At 58.4% G+C, this 17,012-nt stretch overlaps 1 protein-coding gene across 1 annotated transcript in view; it reads right to left on the reverse strand.

Moving 5' to 3' along the window:
• Positions 1-5,222, reverse strand: part of PRR5 (proline rich 5) — a 26,800-nt gene extending 21,578 nt beyond the window's left edge. Inside the window, exon 1 of the mRNA XM_007454090.1 lies at positions 4,806-5,222. Coding sequence (XP_007454152.1) covers positions 4,806-4,942 — 137 coding nt within the window. The 5' untranslated portion in view covers positions 4,943-5,222. The remainder of the gene's footprint in view (positions 1-4,805) is intronic.
• Positions 5,223-17,012: the final 11,790 nt, after the last annotated feature.

A 17,012-nucleotide genomic window follows, 5' to 3' on the forward strand; every position in this document is an offset into this window, starting at 1 on the left:
CCCGCCCCGACAGGCTGCAGGGAGACAGCGCCGCGCCCACGCCGCGCCCACGGCTGCCTGGCTGCACAGTCCCACCCGTCCAGCTGGAGGGCAGGTTCCGGATGCTGGGCTGGGGGCCGGGAGGTGGAGAGCAGATGGCCCTGAGCCCCGACTGCTGGGTGGGAGAAGTGAGGCCCGAGGGCCCAGGGCCCAGGGCCCAGGGCGCAGGGCGGGGAGGGAGGGAAGCCCAGCATCCGAGGGTCCTCTGGCTGCTGTAACCAAAGCCCACACACAGCGGCTGCAAAGCAGCCAGAAGTTGGCTTTTTACAGCTCTGAAGCCGGAAGCTGTGTCAGTGTCACAGGGCTAGAATCAAGGTGCGGCTCCTTCAAGGCTCCAGGGGAGTGTCCGTTTCCTGGCCTTTTCCAGCTTGGTCAGGACTCCTCCCTCCATCCTCAGAGCCAGCAGTGCGGTGTCCTCAACCTCTCGGTTCCCATCCTCACGTCTCCTTCTTGAACTCTGACCCCTGGGCCTCCCTCCCATTAGCACCCTTGTGGTGACACTGGGCCCACCTGGACCATCTCCCCATCTGAAGATCATTTACTTAATCACATCTGAAAAGTCCCTCTTGCCGTGTAAGGGAACGTATTCACAGATGCCCAGACATCTCTGAGGGCCGTGACTCTGCTGGCCACTCCCAGACCGCCTCAGGGCGGCAGGGGGCTCAGGACCCAGGCCCGACTCAGACCAAGTTGTTCGTGAGGGGTGGCCGGGAAGCCAAGCACTGGCCCCCCACTGGCCTCCACCCCCCAACTCCCAACCAACCGGTCACCCTGAGGGCTTCAGCCAACCTCCTCCGGCCCCTGAGATCCCATGACGTGGTGGCAGAAGCTCTGGACTTAGACCTGGGCAGTCCCTGCACCTCTGGACCTCAGTATCCCCATCTGCAAGATGGGGGTAGCAAATCCCACCTTGAAGGCCGTTGCAGGGATGAAAGCAGCTCCTCCACGCCTGGGGTTGGGACAGGGCCCGGCACAGGTCGGGGTCGGTGGGCACCGCCGTCCGGGGGAAAGAGCAATAGGTGCAGGACGCCCTGTGGGCTCAGGCCAGCAGTGGCCCCGTCCAGGACCAGGGGCGAGCAGACGAGGAGGGAGAGCTGCACCTCGGGCTCTCACCACCAACCCCCGCCTCGCCCGGCCCCAGCAGACACCAACTCACACGTGTCCCTGGGCAGCGGCTTCAAGTCAGGCCAGGGTTCAGACTCAACGTGAGCAGGGGCTCTTGGTCAAGTCCCTCTCCTTCTCTGGCCTCAGTTTCTCTATCTGGATGCTAAGGACCATCAGCCCGGCCTCGGAGGTGGTCCCGTGGGAACGAGAGGGCGCGCGCTCCACCTGCGCGGGGCCTCTGCTCTCACAGCCAGAAGGCGGGTGGGCGCCAGGCTCGCCAAGCCTCAGGCATTCGGGCAGATCCAGGACTGGCAAGGAGTAGGACTCCATAATGGTCTACACCCTCTGGCCCAAATCAGGTACAGGGGACTCCTGCCCGCCCCCCAGCTGGCCCCTCAGCTCAAGAACATGACCTGCGTGCAGCTCGAGGCCCTGCACACGCGTGGGGTGCACACCTGGCGAGGAGCTAATGGGGGCCAACACAGGGACAGACAGGGACACAACATGCCATGCCTGGGCCCTTCGGGAGGGAGGGGATCAGGGGCTCCAGGTGGGAGTGACAGGTGAGCCTTCTAAGCCAGCCCTGCGCCCTCCCCTCTGCAGTGCCGGCACTGGGCCGGGCACAGTGGACAAACCCGCCCCGTAAAGCAGCAGCAGGGGCTTAGGAAACAGCTTCTGACGGTTCTGTTCTAGTTTCCTGTTTGTGAGTGTGGCCCAGCCGGCCGGCAGCCTGGCACCCAGCACTCAAACCTGCCCTGCGCACGCGTAAAAGGGAGCCCAGGCCCCTCTGGGTGTGGTCAGCACCCGCGCTCCCCCAGTTTATCCTCTTCTCGGCGCTCAACACCACCTGCTCGGACCAGTGCCGGAGAGTGAATGAATGAACGAATGAATGAGTGGCTAGGTGAGTGCACGGATTCCACTATCACAGGAGCAAGCTATGTATTTTGCCCCATGTCCAGATGAGGAAACAGAGGCACAAGGAATTTAGGGGACGGACCTAGGGTCCACTGCAGTGGGTTGAATAGTGTCCCCTAGAAATTCATGTCCACCTGCTACCCCAGAGCTTATGTGGAAACAGGGTCTTTGCAGATGTAATCAGTTAAGAATCTTGAGACGAAATCATCCTGGATTTAGGGTGGGCCCTACACATTAGGTGGCCCAATGCCTTTCTAAGAGAAAGGAGAGGGCGGTTTGGACACAGAGAAGGTGGCCAGATGAAGAGAGAATCAGAGAACGGGGTGATGCAGCCACAGGCCAAGGAGCCACTGGGAGCTGGAAGAGGCAGGAAGGAGCCTTCCCTGGAACCTCCAGAGGGAGCGAGGCCCTGGCGACACCTTGATTTGGGACTTCTGGCCTCCAGAACTGTGAGAGAATGAACGTCTGTTGTTTTAAGCCACCAAGTTTGTGGCAATTTGTTACGGTTGCCCTGGGAAACTAACGTGGTCACATGGAAAAAGGGGGTTCATCTTGGACTCAAAATAAGGAGTCTACAACCTAGCAAGGCAGGACCTGTACTGTCCCGCCCCCCAAGGCTGTGTCTTGGGGGGCCCTGGCAGGGAGTACTGTGAGGATCGGGGCTGGGCAGGCAGGCAGCGACCAGAAGAGGCCCCGACCTCCCCATGGTACCTGCGGAACGCTGGTGGGGAAGGCCCTGCTCCTCCCTAGCTCAGGGCCCCCTCTGCCCAGGGAGAGCGGTGGCTCTGCTCTGCGGCATCCACACGGGCAGGCTTCCTGGTCCTCTCTGCGTCCCCCTCTGCACCTCTGTATGGGGCGTGGTAGTCATAACTCCCTCCCTGGGCTACGAAGTGCACCAAGGGCCATGAAGGGGCCCGGCACACAGGAGTGCAGCATGGCAAGCGGAGCTGACGTGGGTCCAAGGGCTGGGCGGCTCAGAGCCTTAGGGATGCCGGCTGTGGGCGGGCCGCTCGCCTGCAGTCTGCCCGGCCAAGGCACAGAATGGCACTGAAGTTTGAAAGTTCCTTTAAGTGAGAAGCAATGGGGGTGACCCAGGTGGCCCCATCCTACAGGCACCTCCCTGAGCTCCAGGGTGCCGCCAGCTCTGCCTGGAGAACCCCCCAGCAGGGCCAACCACAGCAGGAGAAAGCTGCTGTTGGTGAAAGCTCAGGAAGCAGCAGACGCCTGAGGGCCCCCCAAACCCTGTCCCTACAGGCCCTCCCTGACATGAGTTTGTCCCCAGCACGAGTCTGAGCTTCAAATACAAGTTACGGAGGCCCTACCACGTGCCAGGCACGTACTGAGGACTTTAACACAGACCTTCACATTCAATCCCCGCAATGGCCCATTTTATGGAAAAGGAAATTAAGGACCAGGGAGGCTAAACAGCTTGCTCAAGGCCACGCAGCAGGGAAGAGGCAGAGCTGGAATTTGAACTAAGCCTGTCTGGCTCCTTGCGCTAAACCACGGCGGAGACACAAGGAGGGAGACCGCTTCTCTCTGCAATTCTGCGAGAGGAGGAAACACCTCGTAAGGCAGTGTGCAGTCACTGGGCTGATGAGATTACCCAACGAGCGAGAGTCCTTCCTTCTCTGTCCCCACACCAGTCCTGTAAGAAGGAAAGTGCATGCCCGCTGACCGACAGGGAAACTGAGGCAGGCTCGTCCCAACACTCAAGCAGTTCGCAACTTGGCAGGGGACAGAAAACAAGCACGTGACTGGACGACGGCGTCCTGCCTAGTGCACAGAGGAGGGTCTCAGGCTGGCAGCCCTGTGCCCACCATGACGCTCATGAAACGACTGATGAACGGAATCAATGAATGTCCACATTGACAGCTGGTTTTCTGGTGGCGAAGACCACAGACGGTGGAGCATCTGGCAGGGTTTCACTGCCAGGTGTGTGCGGTGACGGGGGCAGCATCCACAGCCCCCTGGATAGCCTGCCCTACTCTCTTCTCCTGCCCTCCCATTTTCCTTTTGGTGGAAATATCTATTGTTGAAAACGGCTCATGAGCAAACACGGTGGGGAATCCCACTAAATAAATCGTCTCTTTTCCGGAGATCCCAGCCTTGCTCTTCAAACCAAGTGGGAGGGGGTGGTGGGACTTCTCACGCCCCTGCTTGTCTGGGAAGGGCCCGCGAGGGGAAGGTCGTCTAAAGAATGCCGGGCAGCTGCTGCACCCCTGCTGACAGCTGGGAGGGCAGGGGGCCGCTCAAGGGAAAGCCACCCGCCCACTGCCGACCAAAGGGACCTAAACGCAGAACAGGAAGCGCAGCGGCAACCCACCGACTGCGCCCGCGAGGCTTATCTGCGAAATGGGATAAATACTTCCTGCTCTATTTACCTCCCAGGTTGCCATGAGCACTGGAGCGAAGACGTGGGAAGACCCCGGGGGGAGGGCGGGGGAGGCGGGCTCGCGGGATCCAGGCCCACCCCACCACCCACCAGCTGGGCGCGCTGGGACCAGCCCCGGGTCCGCGGTCTCGTCCCTCCGTTCTAGAAACACGTTGCACTAAACTTCCCTTCCCGTCCGCACAACTCCGGCGGAGCAAGTTCTCTACAAACTGTAAAGTGCCGCGCTGCCCCCAGCACAGTTCCTCGCTGGGGGCCGGCCCTCGCCCACGGACCTGCTCCAGGGCTCCCCCTCCCCTGGCTCTGGGACCCGGGGCCAGCGGCCCGCGGGCCGGCCGGGAGGGCGCGGCCTTACCTGTTCCAGGTGGCGTTGGCGCAGGCCCGGCGCTGCTGCGTGCCCCGCTCGTCCGCGGCGGCGGCGGCCGGCTCTCTCTTGCCCAGGTCACTGAGGCTGGGCGAACTCATGAACTTCAACCTGCGGAGAGTCCTCATGGTGACCCCGGCGACAGGCTCCGCACCCACGCGCGCCCGGCACCTCGCCCTGCGCCACGCCGCGCCGCGGGCCCCGGCCGTTGCGGCGCCCTCTACGAGGAGACTTGGGCAAAAGCAGGAAGCCGAGCGGCCCTCCAGGGTCCCGCCCCGGCCCCACGCCTCCGCCCCGTGCCCCGCGCCGGCCGCCCCGCCAGGTTAATCATTGCTCGGAGCGGCCGCAGCGTGGAGCTCCCAGAGCGCTGCCGGCAGCGCGGACTCGGCGCTAAAGGGGCCCGGGGGCGGGGTTCAGGGCCGGAGGCGGAACATGGTAGGCCCCGGGGGCGGAGCAGGAGAGGGGCGGAGCCGAGGCGGGGCCTCAAGAAAGAGGGCGAGCGCAGAGGCGGGACCAAGCTGGGCGGGGCCACGAGCTGGGGGCGGGGCCACGAGCTGGGGGCGGGGCCGGGGCCGCCGGGGCCTCCGCGGCCTCTGCCGCCGCATCCCACTCGCTACCCCCCTCCCCCAGGCAACCTGAGTCCGCCTTCCTGGGGTCACACTCTGGCCTCCTCTGTCCTTCCAAGGGCCACCAGTGCCCACAGGAAACCAACACGGACGACCGCACAATCCAACCCCACGCACCCACCCAGCGCCGGCTCCTGCGGCTGGGACAGCTGGGAGGGCTGAGCACCCACACGGTGCTCAGCTTCGTGCCCGCTCCCAGACCCCTAGCGCAGTGGTTATCTTCCCCCTTCTTGCCATCCCTCCCCACAAAGGCTGTGCCCACACAGATCCCGCAGGACCCCGCCACGTGGACACAGACTCCTCCGTGGTTATCATGAAGACTGGGTCGAGGTCTTCAGCCCATTTTCCAGTTGAGGAGACTGAAGCTCAGAGGGTGAAAGGACTTGCCCAACGTCATGCAGTCGACAAACGGCAAGGCTGGGCCTAACTCAGGCATCCTGAGCACACGGCAGGACACCCTCCAGCTTCCGGGATCCCCATGGGGCTCTCCTGCCCCCTCCATCAGACAGAGCAGGACAGTGTTGCCGCCCTCCTCTGCTTCCTTCATTTCTTTCCCGAAGCAATGCCTGTGTCACCAGAGCACCGGCCTCATGTCTTCCTATAAACGCTTCCTGAGTGAATCAGAGGGCGAGACGAGGGGCCAATCCTAGAACCACAGCATGGGAAGTGTGCTCAGAGGCCCCCCACCCATGCTGTACAGAAGAGGGAACGGAGGCCCAGAGGCCACTGGGTTCCCGGGGTCCTCTATGCCAGGGTGTGTGCACGAGATGCTCCCCGCCAAGGGCAGAATCAAAGCACCTGCCCCCGGGCCTTGTGGGGCTTGCTAATTCAGTCTGACACAGCACAGGTCGACGTCATCGTCCCCACTCGGAGACAGGGATCTGCTCCTCGGTGTGGAGGAGGGGGCCTGGCTCAGCCCCCCAGGCCGGGGCTCTTTCTGCTGAATGCCCCGGGCAGGGTGGGTTGCCAAGGCCAGGAGGAGCAGCCAATGAGCCTCTTTTGTGGCTCCAGGAACCAGGACCCTAGTGAGGAGACGTCCAGTGAAAATCAACCAGTATTTTCCGAGCACCTACTGCGTGCCAGACATTACCCTCATCCTAGGGGGGCAGAACCATGCCCGGCAAACCCCCTGACCCTGAGCTCCAAATCGAGGGAACAGAGACCTTTGACTCCCCCAGAACCCATAGTCCCCAAGGCCGAGACCTGCGTGACCCGGTGTGAGTGACAGACGAGGAAGGACTGACTGAACTCTCAGTGAAGCCCCTGGTGGTTTCTCATCCTTTTAGAAACTTCTGTGGACTCCGTCTACTCCTTCCACTTCCACTGTCACCTTCCCAGGCCAGGACAACAGACACTCCCTGACCTCTCTCCCCGGGGCCACACAGGTCACCGGACAAGCCCATCCTCTGGGTGGTGGCTGGAGTGGTCTTTGGCACACTCACACGCCCCTGTGCTTAGAGCTCCTGCGTGTTCCCACTGCCCCGAGAATCAAGTCCAGAGCTTGGAGGGCTTTCCCTGCCTCTCCCAGCTCCCCCTTCTGACTGCCTTCACCCTGGGTTAGGCTCAGGGGTTGCCCTCTGGTCATCTGGTGAGTTTTCCACGCGATGCCATAAGCCAGGAGGGCTGGGACTGTACTAACTGGTTCACCACTACATTCCTGAGCCCAGCATGCAGTAGACACGCAGTAAATATTTGGTTAAATGGATGGATAAGCATCTGTCGCACAGGCAGGAAGGGATTCAATGCTTTGTAAAAGGTGCCACACTGGACAGAGATAGAACCACTGTAACTGCCGCTGGTGTAAATGCAGCAGAGAACCCCCGGGATTGGCTCAGACCCCGGGTGGACGGGATGAAGGATGGTTTCCCGAACTGGAGGCAGACTCTCGGGGGAGGGGCTGGCTTCGTTTGCTTGGCAACCTCGGGTGCGAAACACTCAACCACCGGGAGGGCCTGGCTGGCCAGAGCGGCCAGCTGAGTGCGGAGGGGGGCTGGACTGCTCTGGATGGGGAATCAAGGGAAAAATGGAGGTGCGTGGTAAGGGCAGCCCACGGTGGGAGGGCAAAAGGCAAGAAGAGGAGGGGCTGGGAGAAGAGGCCAGCAAGAAATGCCAGAGGCGGGGATGGCTGAGGGATTTAAAAGCCATGCACAGTCAGTGTTAAGGGATTAGCTTTAGCCCTCCCTGAAGCCAGCCGCAGACTTCCGTAAGATCCGTCTACACCCAACAGCCCAGTACTGGGGGTGTAGTGGAGACCCAGGCAAAGGTGCCGCTGCCCTGTGTTTGGGCTGGTGCCAGGCAGGGAGGGGCACGGGGCGGGGCGGGGGGCTGGACAGCCAGGGAAGCAGCCAGCCCCCAGGGCCAGAATCTGAGGCCGAGGCCAGGAGGAGACAAACCCTCCCACCCCCCAAAGCAGGGGGCAACTGGGTGGCCGATGGCCAAGTCCAGCCCTTAAATGTGTTCCGCACAGCCTGCAGTGCGGGGAAAGAAAACAAAAAACCCCAGCTGCATGCAGCCAAGGTTTTACAATGGAGAGGCTGACATAGAAACCCTGATTTCTGGCTTCCTGGGAAGCATCAGATGACCGGCCCTCCGGGGCCTGAGGCCCCACGTGACAGCTCTGGCTAAACTGCTGGCCCGAAGGCAGGCGCACGGGCCCTCCACTCACTCACAGAGCCTTCCAGGCCAGATAAGGGGTTGGGGATTGAGCAACCGTATGGGGGGAGGGGGGATGCTGGGCTGGGCCCATGTGTGTCTGGCACTCAGGGACGGGAAATGCCCTCCATTCAAGGGAATGGGAGACAGGGGTACCCATCATGCACCCCCAAAGCTGCCAGAGTAACCCTGCTCCAAGAACCGTGCCAGACCTGACGGCATCAACCATGTCCTCTCCTTCAGGATCCAAACTTCATTCCAACCCCTCCCCGACCAGTGGGGTGTCAGGAGCTGGTACAGGACCCTGGTCACTAAGGGGGACCGCCCCCCGCAGGGCTCTTCCTTCTGTTGGGAGAGGGAGCCCTCGGTTGGGGGGCCAGAACCGGGGTCCACTGGCCCTGCCACCCAAGTCAAATGACCTCTAGGGCCTCGGTTTGCCCGTCTGTAAGATGCATGGGGTTGAGGGTTGAGGGACAGGGGAAATGAGATCCCATAAAGCCTTTCAGAGGCCACGTGCTCCCCGTAGATGTGGCAGGAGATGGTGACCTAGGTGTCTTTGGCCCCTGAGGTATGACTGTGCTGAGGAGCTGGCCAGCCAGAGGTTTTGTCTTCATGGGCACCGCGCTAGGACTGGCAATGACCTTTAGGATGGGCTCAAGGCACTGGGGCTTTGCATCAGGAAGTCCCCTGGGGCTGGTACAAAACCCGTCAGGATCTTTGGGAGTGGGACCTGGGATCGCTCAGGAGCATCTCAGGGACTCTTGCGTGATTCCCTGGGGTCTGCAAACCCCCGAGCCTGGCTCAGCCCCTCACGTCACGGATGGACAGCCTGACGCCTGGGGACGGGACTGCAGTTAAGTCCGTGCAGCTCTGGAACCCAGGCCTTCAGACCTCTAGGCCACCGGGGTGAGGACACGAGCGGGGAAGAGACAGCCGCCAGCTCTGTCACCCTCTTGTCCCTCTCTCGGGCGCTGACCAGCCGGCCGCTCCCTGCCCGCCCCAGGCCGGCCCACTCTGAGGGGCACTTGCGCCCCCTGGTGGCGAAGGCTGGTGCTCCCCACAGCTGCCTGGGAAAGTCCCTCTGCTGGTTGGGGACCCCCCCAGGGCCTGGACACCCAGGCCGGAGCTTGGCAACGTGCCGGGAGCAGGGAGCCATGCGGGGAGTGCTCGGCCCATCCCTCCCTTCTCTGGGAGGGACAGGGATGGGGACACACCTGCCCCACGATGGGCCGAGGTGGGGCGAGACCATTCACGTAGTCGTGGGGTGCACGCCAAGGGCTTGCTTACTGCCGGCTGTGACGGTCGCACTGCAGAAAGAGATTCCTGAGTCAGGGCTAAGGCCACGTCACCCTCGGTGACTCCAGCCTGGTCATCTCCGAACGCTTTGCAACGCGCCGGTCCTCCTCCAAGGCTGGATGGGCATTGGCCCACCAGAAGCAACATGTGTGGCATTTCGTGAATGGGGGGACTTACAGATGCTCCCCGTGCCAAGCCTGGGTTGGGGGCACCAACACCAAAGGTGGGTGGGTCCTGCCCTCACGGTGCTCCGGAGGAAAAGTCCCTTCCAGTGGCTTCAGAGCCAGTGCCAACTGTTATCACCCCGATTTCACAGATGGGGACAGTGAAGCCAAGTGGGGTTAAGCTACCTGCTCAAGCTGTCAGCTAGAAAGCGCGGGAGCGGGGACACTGTGCTGCTGGTGGACGAAGCCCACCTCCCCAGTGCTTTAATAAATGCTGAGCACCGACTACATGCCTGGCACTGTTCTTCGTGTCGGGAATATAGCAGGGGACAGGAAAGACAGGGTCTCTGCCGTCATGGGGTGAGCTCACCATCCCATCCTGGCTCTGTCATCCGACACCTCCTGACATGTTCATGGTCCCCTCAAGTCTTCTCTCTACCAGCTGAGCCCCGACTCCCACCCCAGGGCCACCAGGACCCCTCCTGGAGCCCCTTCCCCACACTAGTGGTCTCAGTCCTCTGCTCTCAGAACACTTCCTCTTCCTTTCACTCTGGATCCCACTCCTGGGGTGGGTCAGGGGGCTCGGATCAGCAGAGGTCCCTGTTCTTAGATCCCACAGGGCATCCACAGGAGACTCTTTCCAAGCCTCAGTTTCCCATCTGTAAACGAGGTCTCAAACAATCAGTCCTCAAGGCCCCTCCCGGGCGGGTGTTGTGTAACCCTGATTCTGGTCTATAAATAGGTGCCCCGTGGCGCAGTGAGGGGAGTAGAGCAGAAGCACGGCACAGCAGAGATGCCAGGCTCCACGGCCCCCCGAACCGGGTCGGCTCCCTGCTCGGCCACCTCCCCTGCAAGCTCCTTAGCCCCCTGAGCCTTGGACTCCTCTGCAGAATGTCCCTCCCAGCGTGAGCGGCACCCACCCTTCAATTTCCATAGCAGTTCCACGGGGACTGGGTTGCTCTCTTCAACCCAGTTTACAGGTGAGCCAGGGGCGCCCCTGGAAAAGCGATGGGTCCAAGGTCACGCGGCCTGGCCAGGGATTCAAACCAGTTGGCTTCGGTGTCTGGACGTTTGCTCAGTGACCTCCTACACTAATGAGGATGCGCATGTCTGCCCGGGACCCAGCGCGGAGCAGGCCCCGAAAAAGCAACAGCCACTGCTTCCTTCCTTTCAGCGATGTCACGAGAAGAGGCAACACTGACGCAGGGGTGCCATCACCACCCAGGTGCCTCCTGTTCGGAAAAGGACCCCACCTGCCCCGTCCAGCTCTGCACGATCAAAGTGAAGACAGGAGAAGCAATCTGCCTGCAGGGCTGAGTCCTGGGGTACCCAGACTGCTCACCTGTTGTTGTTGCCCCCAAAAGACACGCTGGAGTCCTAACTCCTGGTGCCTGTGAACTCATTTGGGTGTAGGTCTTTGCAGCTGTGCTCAAGCTGAGATAAGACCATACCGGAGTAGGGTGGGCCCTGCAGCCAGTGACTGTTGTCCTTATGAGAAGGCCACCTGAAGACACAGAGATCCAGGCAGAGAGGGAAGACAGCGATGTGGAGGCAGCAGAGGCTGGAAGAGACGAGGAGCGATCCTTGACCTGCTGACACCTTGATTTCAGACTTCCAGTCTCCAGAACTGTGAGAAAATCAACTTTTGTTTTAAGCCACCCAGTTTGTGGCAATTGGTGAAAGCAGCCCTAAGACACCAGTATATTGCCTTTCCCCAGACAGGGCCTGCACTCCCCCAGACTCTGGCTTTGACCTCCATGTCCAGAAAACTCCCACATCCAAACGTGGAAAGGTCAGGCCCCAAAACTCAGCAAACTGGAGGCACCCTCATCCCCCTACTCCCGATTTCTTTAACAGGAGCACACAAACTCCGGGAGACGGGCGGTGACAGGTTACTTCTGGCGAAGGCATCGTGGTCTGGCCCCTGAACGATAACAGAGCCGGGTCCGCATCTGCCTTTCCTGACCTGGATAAATGCAGCTGCCCTGCAAGGTGGCCCTGCCACCATCCCCACTGTGCAGATAGGTGGACTGAGGGCACACAGGGCAGAGCTGGGCGGACTGGGCTTGATGTCCAGCTTTATATCCTCCCTAGGCACTTTCCTGGCCAGCAGCCTTTTCTTAGAAGAATCCTTGGAAAGAACAAGTACGGCTCAGGACATCAGAACTCACACTGATAATGAAAAGCCCCAGGAGAAGGAGCCTGAGATCGTGGGCCAGGTTGGTGGACGTGGGAGCTTTGGAAGTGCCTTTTCATGTATTCTTCCAAACAGCCCCATGAGGCAGGAATGACTAGCTCCAGTCGGGGGTGGGTGGCTATGTTCTTGACTTTGTAAACAAAGCCCAAAGAGCCCAGAGGGGAGGTGATGCGGGGTCAGCTGGGCTCTGCCAAGTCTAAGGCTTCGCTCCCGGGGAGGGGCGTCCCCCCAGGGCGGCGCTCCAGTCGCCATCCTCCCGCTTCTCCAAGGACGAAGTTCACAGTCCAAGAAGGGATGCATTTAATGCAGGAGAAACGGTTGCGGAGATTCGCTGTAAGGTTTGGAGCGGGGGGCGGGGGGGCGCCCATCTCCTCCTAGGGGTGAGAGGTACCCCTTACTGAGGGCTCGCCCCCGGCCAGCCTGGCCCACGGTCCCCACGGTAACCCCGCCAGCTGGGTTGCCTCTTCCTCCACTGCAGACGGACGTTGAGGCCACAGATCCTGTGTCACCTACCAGGTCACAGGCTGAGAGGGGCGGGGCCAGCATAGATGCAGGGGTCCCTATTCCATTCCCTGCTTCTTCCATGGTGGGCCGTGGACTGAACCCAGGCCTGCTCCTGGAGGAGACTGGGGCCTTCCCCGCCCGAAGCCTGGGCAGGTAGCACCCCCTTGCTGTCCCCCAGCCCCTGCAGGGCCAGCTAGCGTAGGCCCTGTCCCTGTCCCTGGAGCCTGCCCACCTCTGGGCCTCGAAGGCTCCAGACTTCACCACCTCCCCTGCCCCAGACTCGGCCTCCTGGCCTCACAGCCTACGGGGCTCCACCCTGCTGCTGGCACACTCACTCTGCCACCCAGGTGTGACCTGTCCGTCTGCTCAGAGGCTTCAGCCGAGGCCCCTAGCCTGCGGGATGAACTCCACATTTCCGGCAAGGTGTCCAAGACCTCCTCCGTTTGGGCGCGGCACTCAGCCTCCCATCTCTGCTGCGTCTCCCAGGAAGCCCCTCCAGGCCCCGTCCTGCCACCCCCAGCCCCCGAGGAGACAAAGCAACCACTGTTCTACAGCCTTTCTGCCTGCTTCCCACCTCCGGGCCTTTACCCAGCCTCTGCCCTCTGCCTGGATGCCCTTCCTCCCTTCCCTCCAACTAGTTTCTTTTTCAGGGATTATATTAATAGTAAAAGGCAGTAAAGAATTGTGATTCAGGGCATGGGATCTGGAGCCAGATGGCCTGGGCTGGAATGTGGCTTCACTAGTTGACAGCTGACCACCTGGGGCTGAGTACTTCAGTTGAATTGTGCCTCAGTTTCCTCATCTGTAAGATGAGAGTCAGAATAACACCTTCCTCCCTGGGAGATCTCAAGGCTGTAAATGTATTCAGAGACGCCCAGTGCTTAGGATGGGCCTGGCACACAGTAGGTGCTCAGCAGCGTTAGCCATTACCACCAGCTGGCCACCCGCTCTCCACTCCCAGTCCTCTGGCTTTCCCTGGGCACTGGGTCCCCACCCCAGTGATGCAGACCTATCTCCCCTCGACCCAGCTCAGCCAACAACCCCCAGGCCGTCCTCCCTCTGTCTTGCGTTAGCATCTTGGGACGGGCCTACCTTCTCCATCAGATGCCCTCGGAGGCCGAGGCTTCTGCAAGCTGAGGTGAGAGGCAAAAGCCCAGCGGACACGGACAAAAACTTTCTTCTTGACCTAACTGAAATCAGTCTCCTTGGAGCCTCTGCTGGATGAGGCCTGACCTTGGGCTTCCCTCTCTGTCCTTGTAGGATCCACTGTGAGCCAGAATCCTAAGTTAGTTTAGTGAAAATCCTCCACCCGCCACTGTCAGAACCACCCCGCCCCCGCCGTCTCACCACCCTGGCTGGCCTTGAGCAAGGATTCGGCTAAGTAGGTCAGCAAGAATCCTCCTTCCCCAGATGTTTCCTCTTCCTACTTTCCCATCCACGGACCCCCACCCTGCCCCTTGGCTATAAATCCCCACTTTTCCTTGTTGGAGTGAGAGTCAAGTCCAATCCCCGGCCCCGACTGCAAGACTCCACCTGTGATTCAGAAATGCAAAGAGCTCTGAAAACTCAGATTTTTCAGGGCTCATTCGGCCACAAAACCTGACCTGACCAGAAGTGAGGTTATTTAGAGTCTCTGTCTACCTTACTTAGTGGAGATCCTGTGCAAAACTTTCCCCAGGATGCCTCCCTGATCCCTTCTACAGGGCAGCAACAGACTGCATTATCATTCAAAAACAGTAGGAATTCCAAAGTCACATCTGGCCCTGGGGGTGTCAGTCGGATAAAGGATGGAAGATGTGCACAGACCACAAGATGTGTCACAGATGTGTCACAGAGCTGGCAGGTATGCGGCTGAGCTGGATTCCACCGGACTCCAAAGGTGGCCCGCAACTTACTAGGAGAATTAGAGACAGGTATCTACAGGCTCTGAAAGTGCTTGGTAAGAATAATACCTGGACAGTATGATCATTACTTTGCATTAACCACTCAAAGGTCAATTTAGAGAACTACACAACCTGAAAGCTCTTTCCTACATAGTGCCTAGAAATGCTGGATAAAAAAATTACACACATCTCAATGCATAACTGAGCTAGTAAGAAAATGAGGATGATCACCAGGGGCCAGAACAATATTAGGATTATCATTAAGATAATCTTATCAGTATACTTATATTTAATATTCATTTTAATGAGGGCCAGTATAATGCTTGCAATATGCAATAATTCAATAAGGAGCGATGTTCTCAAGTGTCTTAATGTATCAAGCCCTTGTGAAAATTATAATAAACAGAAACCTCATTTAAAATGGATTTGGGAGGCCAGAAGGGGGAGCTCTCACACCCCATCACTCCTGGTCAACCACAGACCCAACAGGAAGAGACGTACCTTTGCATCTACAACAGGAAGAAGCTTACTACATTACTTGCCAGCAGGAGGAAGGAAGAATTTCTCCTCGCCTGGCAACAGCCCAGCCAATGAGACTGGTACAATTCAGCCAATGAAAAGCCACTACACTTCAAACTCCCAGTTTCCTCCAATGGACTCTTTGTTTATAACAGCCCCTCCCAGCTCCCCTTCTGTCTTATAAAAGAATGGTAGCCTGGACTCGCCTGTGGTTCACCATAGGTTGTGCATCCTGAATTGCAATTCTTTGCCGTTCCCGAATAAACCCATTTTTGCTGGTAAAATAACAGGTAAAATACTGTTTTCCGTCAACGCCCTCTAGCGCTTGCAGCAACCCCAACTACTGCTATTCCCATTTCACAGATGAAGAAACTGAGCACATCTCATGCTGGTGGAGCTGGGATTCAAGCCCAGGCAGTCCAGCTCCAGAGTCCGTATTCTTAACTATTACACTCTACTAGCTGCACTCTAATTAGCATAACATTTAAGTCCCAGGAAAATACTGTGAACTAAATACCCAGACGTTAAATGAAGGTGCCTTGTAGGGTAGGGAGAGGGATATTGAGACAGAGAGGTTAAACCCAGCAGTCGGGAGATAAGACACCAGCAAGCAGGACGATGAGAGATGCAACTGACCTCTTCACAGAAAGCCAGGGGTCTTGAGGGGCTGCCCCCCTAATAAATGGGTAGAGCCGGGAGAAACACCTCCCCCTTGACAGAGATGACAAGAAAACTTGTCTCTGACCACCTGAACTCGAGGTACGAAAAAGCATGCAGGGCTCCTGATAATCTGTAGCCAAGAGCCTACCTTCACAGGCTGCTGGGTTAGGGTGGAGAGAGCCTAAACTGATTAACATAAACGTGGCCCCAGGCTGTGACAGCCCTAGGCTGCCAGGCAGAGCGACCACAGAGATGCTCTGGAGGGGTAAGCGCACAAGCCAGGCCTCCTGGGGTTTCCACAGATAAAGCCTGGCTGGAAATAAACTCATGATCTCAAATTATGCGACACACGGAGAAACAGCCGCTATGCGGGAAAGGAGAGCAAACGCTACAAATGTCAGGATGAAATTCCTAAAACTTCAGCCACGAAACTATTGGAAAGAGACTGTAAAATGAATTTGCTTAACATAATCTAGGACAAAAGAAAGCATGAATAGAACAAGATGTTATAAAAGCCAGGTACCAGCTTACTGGGCACCCACCCAGGTGTAAAAGGGGATGGAACCCAGGACAAGGGAGCATCGTACACAGTCTCAGCGTTGATTTCCCTGTCCTTCCCTGGTGTTCTGCAGTCAGTGTAAAAGTCCTCACTGACTCAAGTGCCTGGCGTGTCCAGGAGGCTGTTAGGCACCAGGTCTACTCCTGTTTGGGCCACAGTGAAAACATCTGGCTCTGTACAGAGTAGACAGCCTCAAGATCAATTGGAGCTTTCTGCTGCTCCATGTCTAACAGAAGCCCACCTGGGAGAAAAAATTCTCATGAGCTCGGTCCAGAAGATATGCACTTACCCCTGTCACCCCAGATCACAGCCTGTCAAGCCAGGGCCCTGGAGGCCCGGGAGTTTTTCAGGATCTGTGAAACCCTGAAATTGTCTGCATAACTCCTGAATGTGAGTGTGCCTTTTGTTGGGGAGAGGAGTGTGGCTTTTGTGGGCTTCTCTAAAAGGGCTGGGACCCCACCTTACGGCAAAGCCAAGGAATGAGCCCATCTGTAGGGAAGGTCTGTGGGACCCAAAGATTTTGAGTGGAGGAGGAAAAACATTATTTTTAGAGTTAATACAGATGCCTTAATTACAGACTGAGGTGAAATCCTCATGGATTTTGAAGATAACACATGAAGCTTCAGTCATCTCAAGGTTATGGGCCTCACTGGGGCCCCCTTGCAGACCACCTGAGGATGCCCCTCTCCATCTTCCCTGCACTTAGGAAAGCCTGAGGGTCCTGCTCCAGATACTAGGTCCTTGGATCAAGCCAGGATGCTGTTCACCACATCACACAGGGAGCCCTTTAGGAGGGCACCTAGGAGGATCATCCCTTGGATTTCATTCCCAGGAGAGGCTGTGTTTTCATCTTAAGGGCATTATGAATCTAGTGAGTGATCCACTTTCCCTCTTTGCTTTTGTTGCCAGGAAGCTCAGAGTAAAAAAATCAGTCCATATCTCACACATGTACTAGATCTCCTAGCATGTTTTGTTTTTGTTTTTTAAAATCCAGGAACATCTTGATAATGATTATAGCAATAACACAACCATAGTTATTACATTATAAGCATCTTCTAATAGCCAAGCACAGGTCTGAAGGGTGTACCATACGATCATGCAGTCCCAATACCCTCCCACACGGGTATCGCCATTCCTG

The sequence above is a fragment of the Lipotes vexillifer genome, unplaced genomic scaffold (genome assembly GCF_000442215.2).
Source record: "Lipotes vexillifer unplaced genomic scaffold, Lipotes_vexillifer_v1.1 scaffold382, whole genome shotgun sequence".
NCBI lineage: Eukaryota > Metazoa > Chordata > Mammalia > Artiodactyla > Lipotidae > Lipotes > Lipotes vexillifer.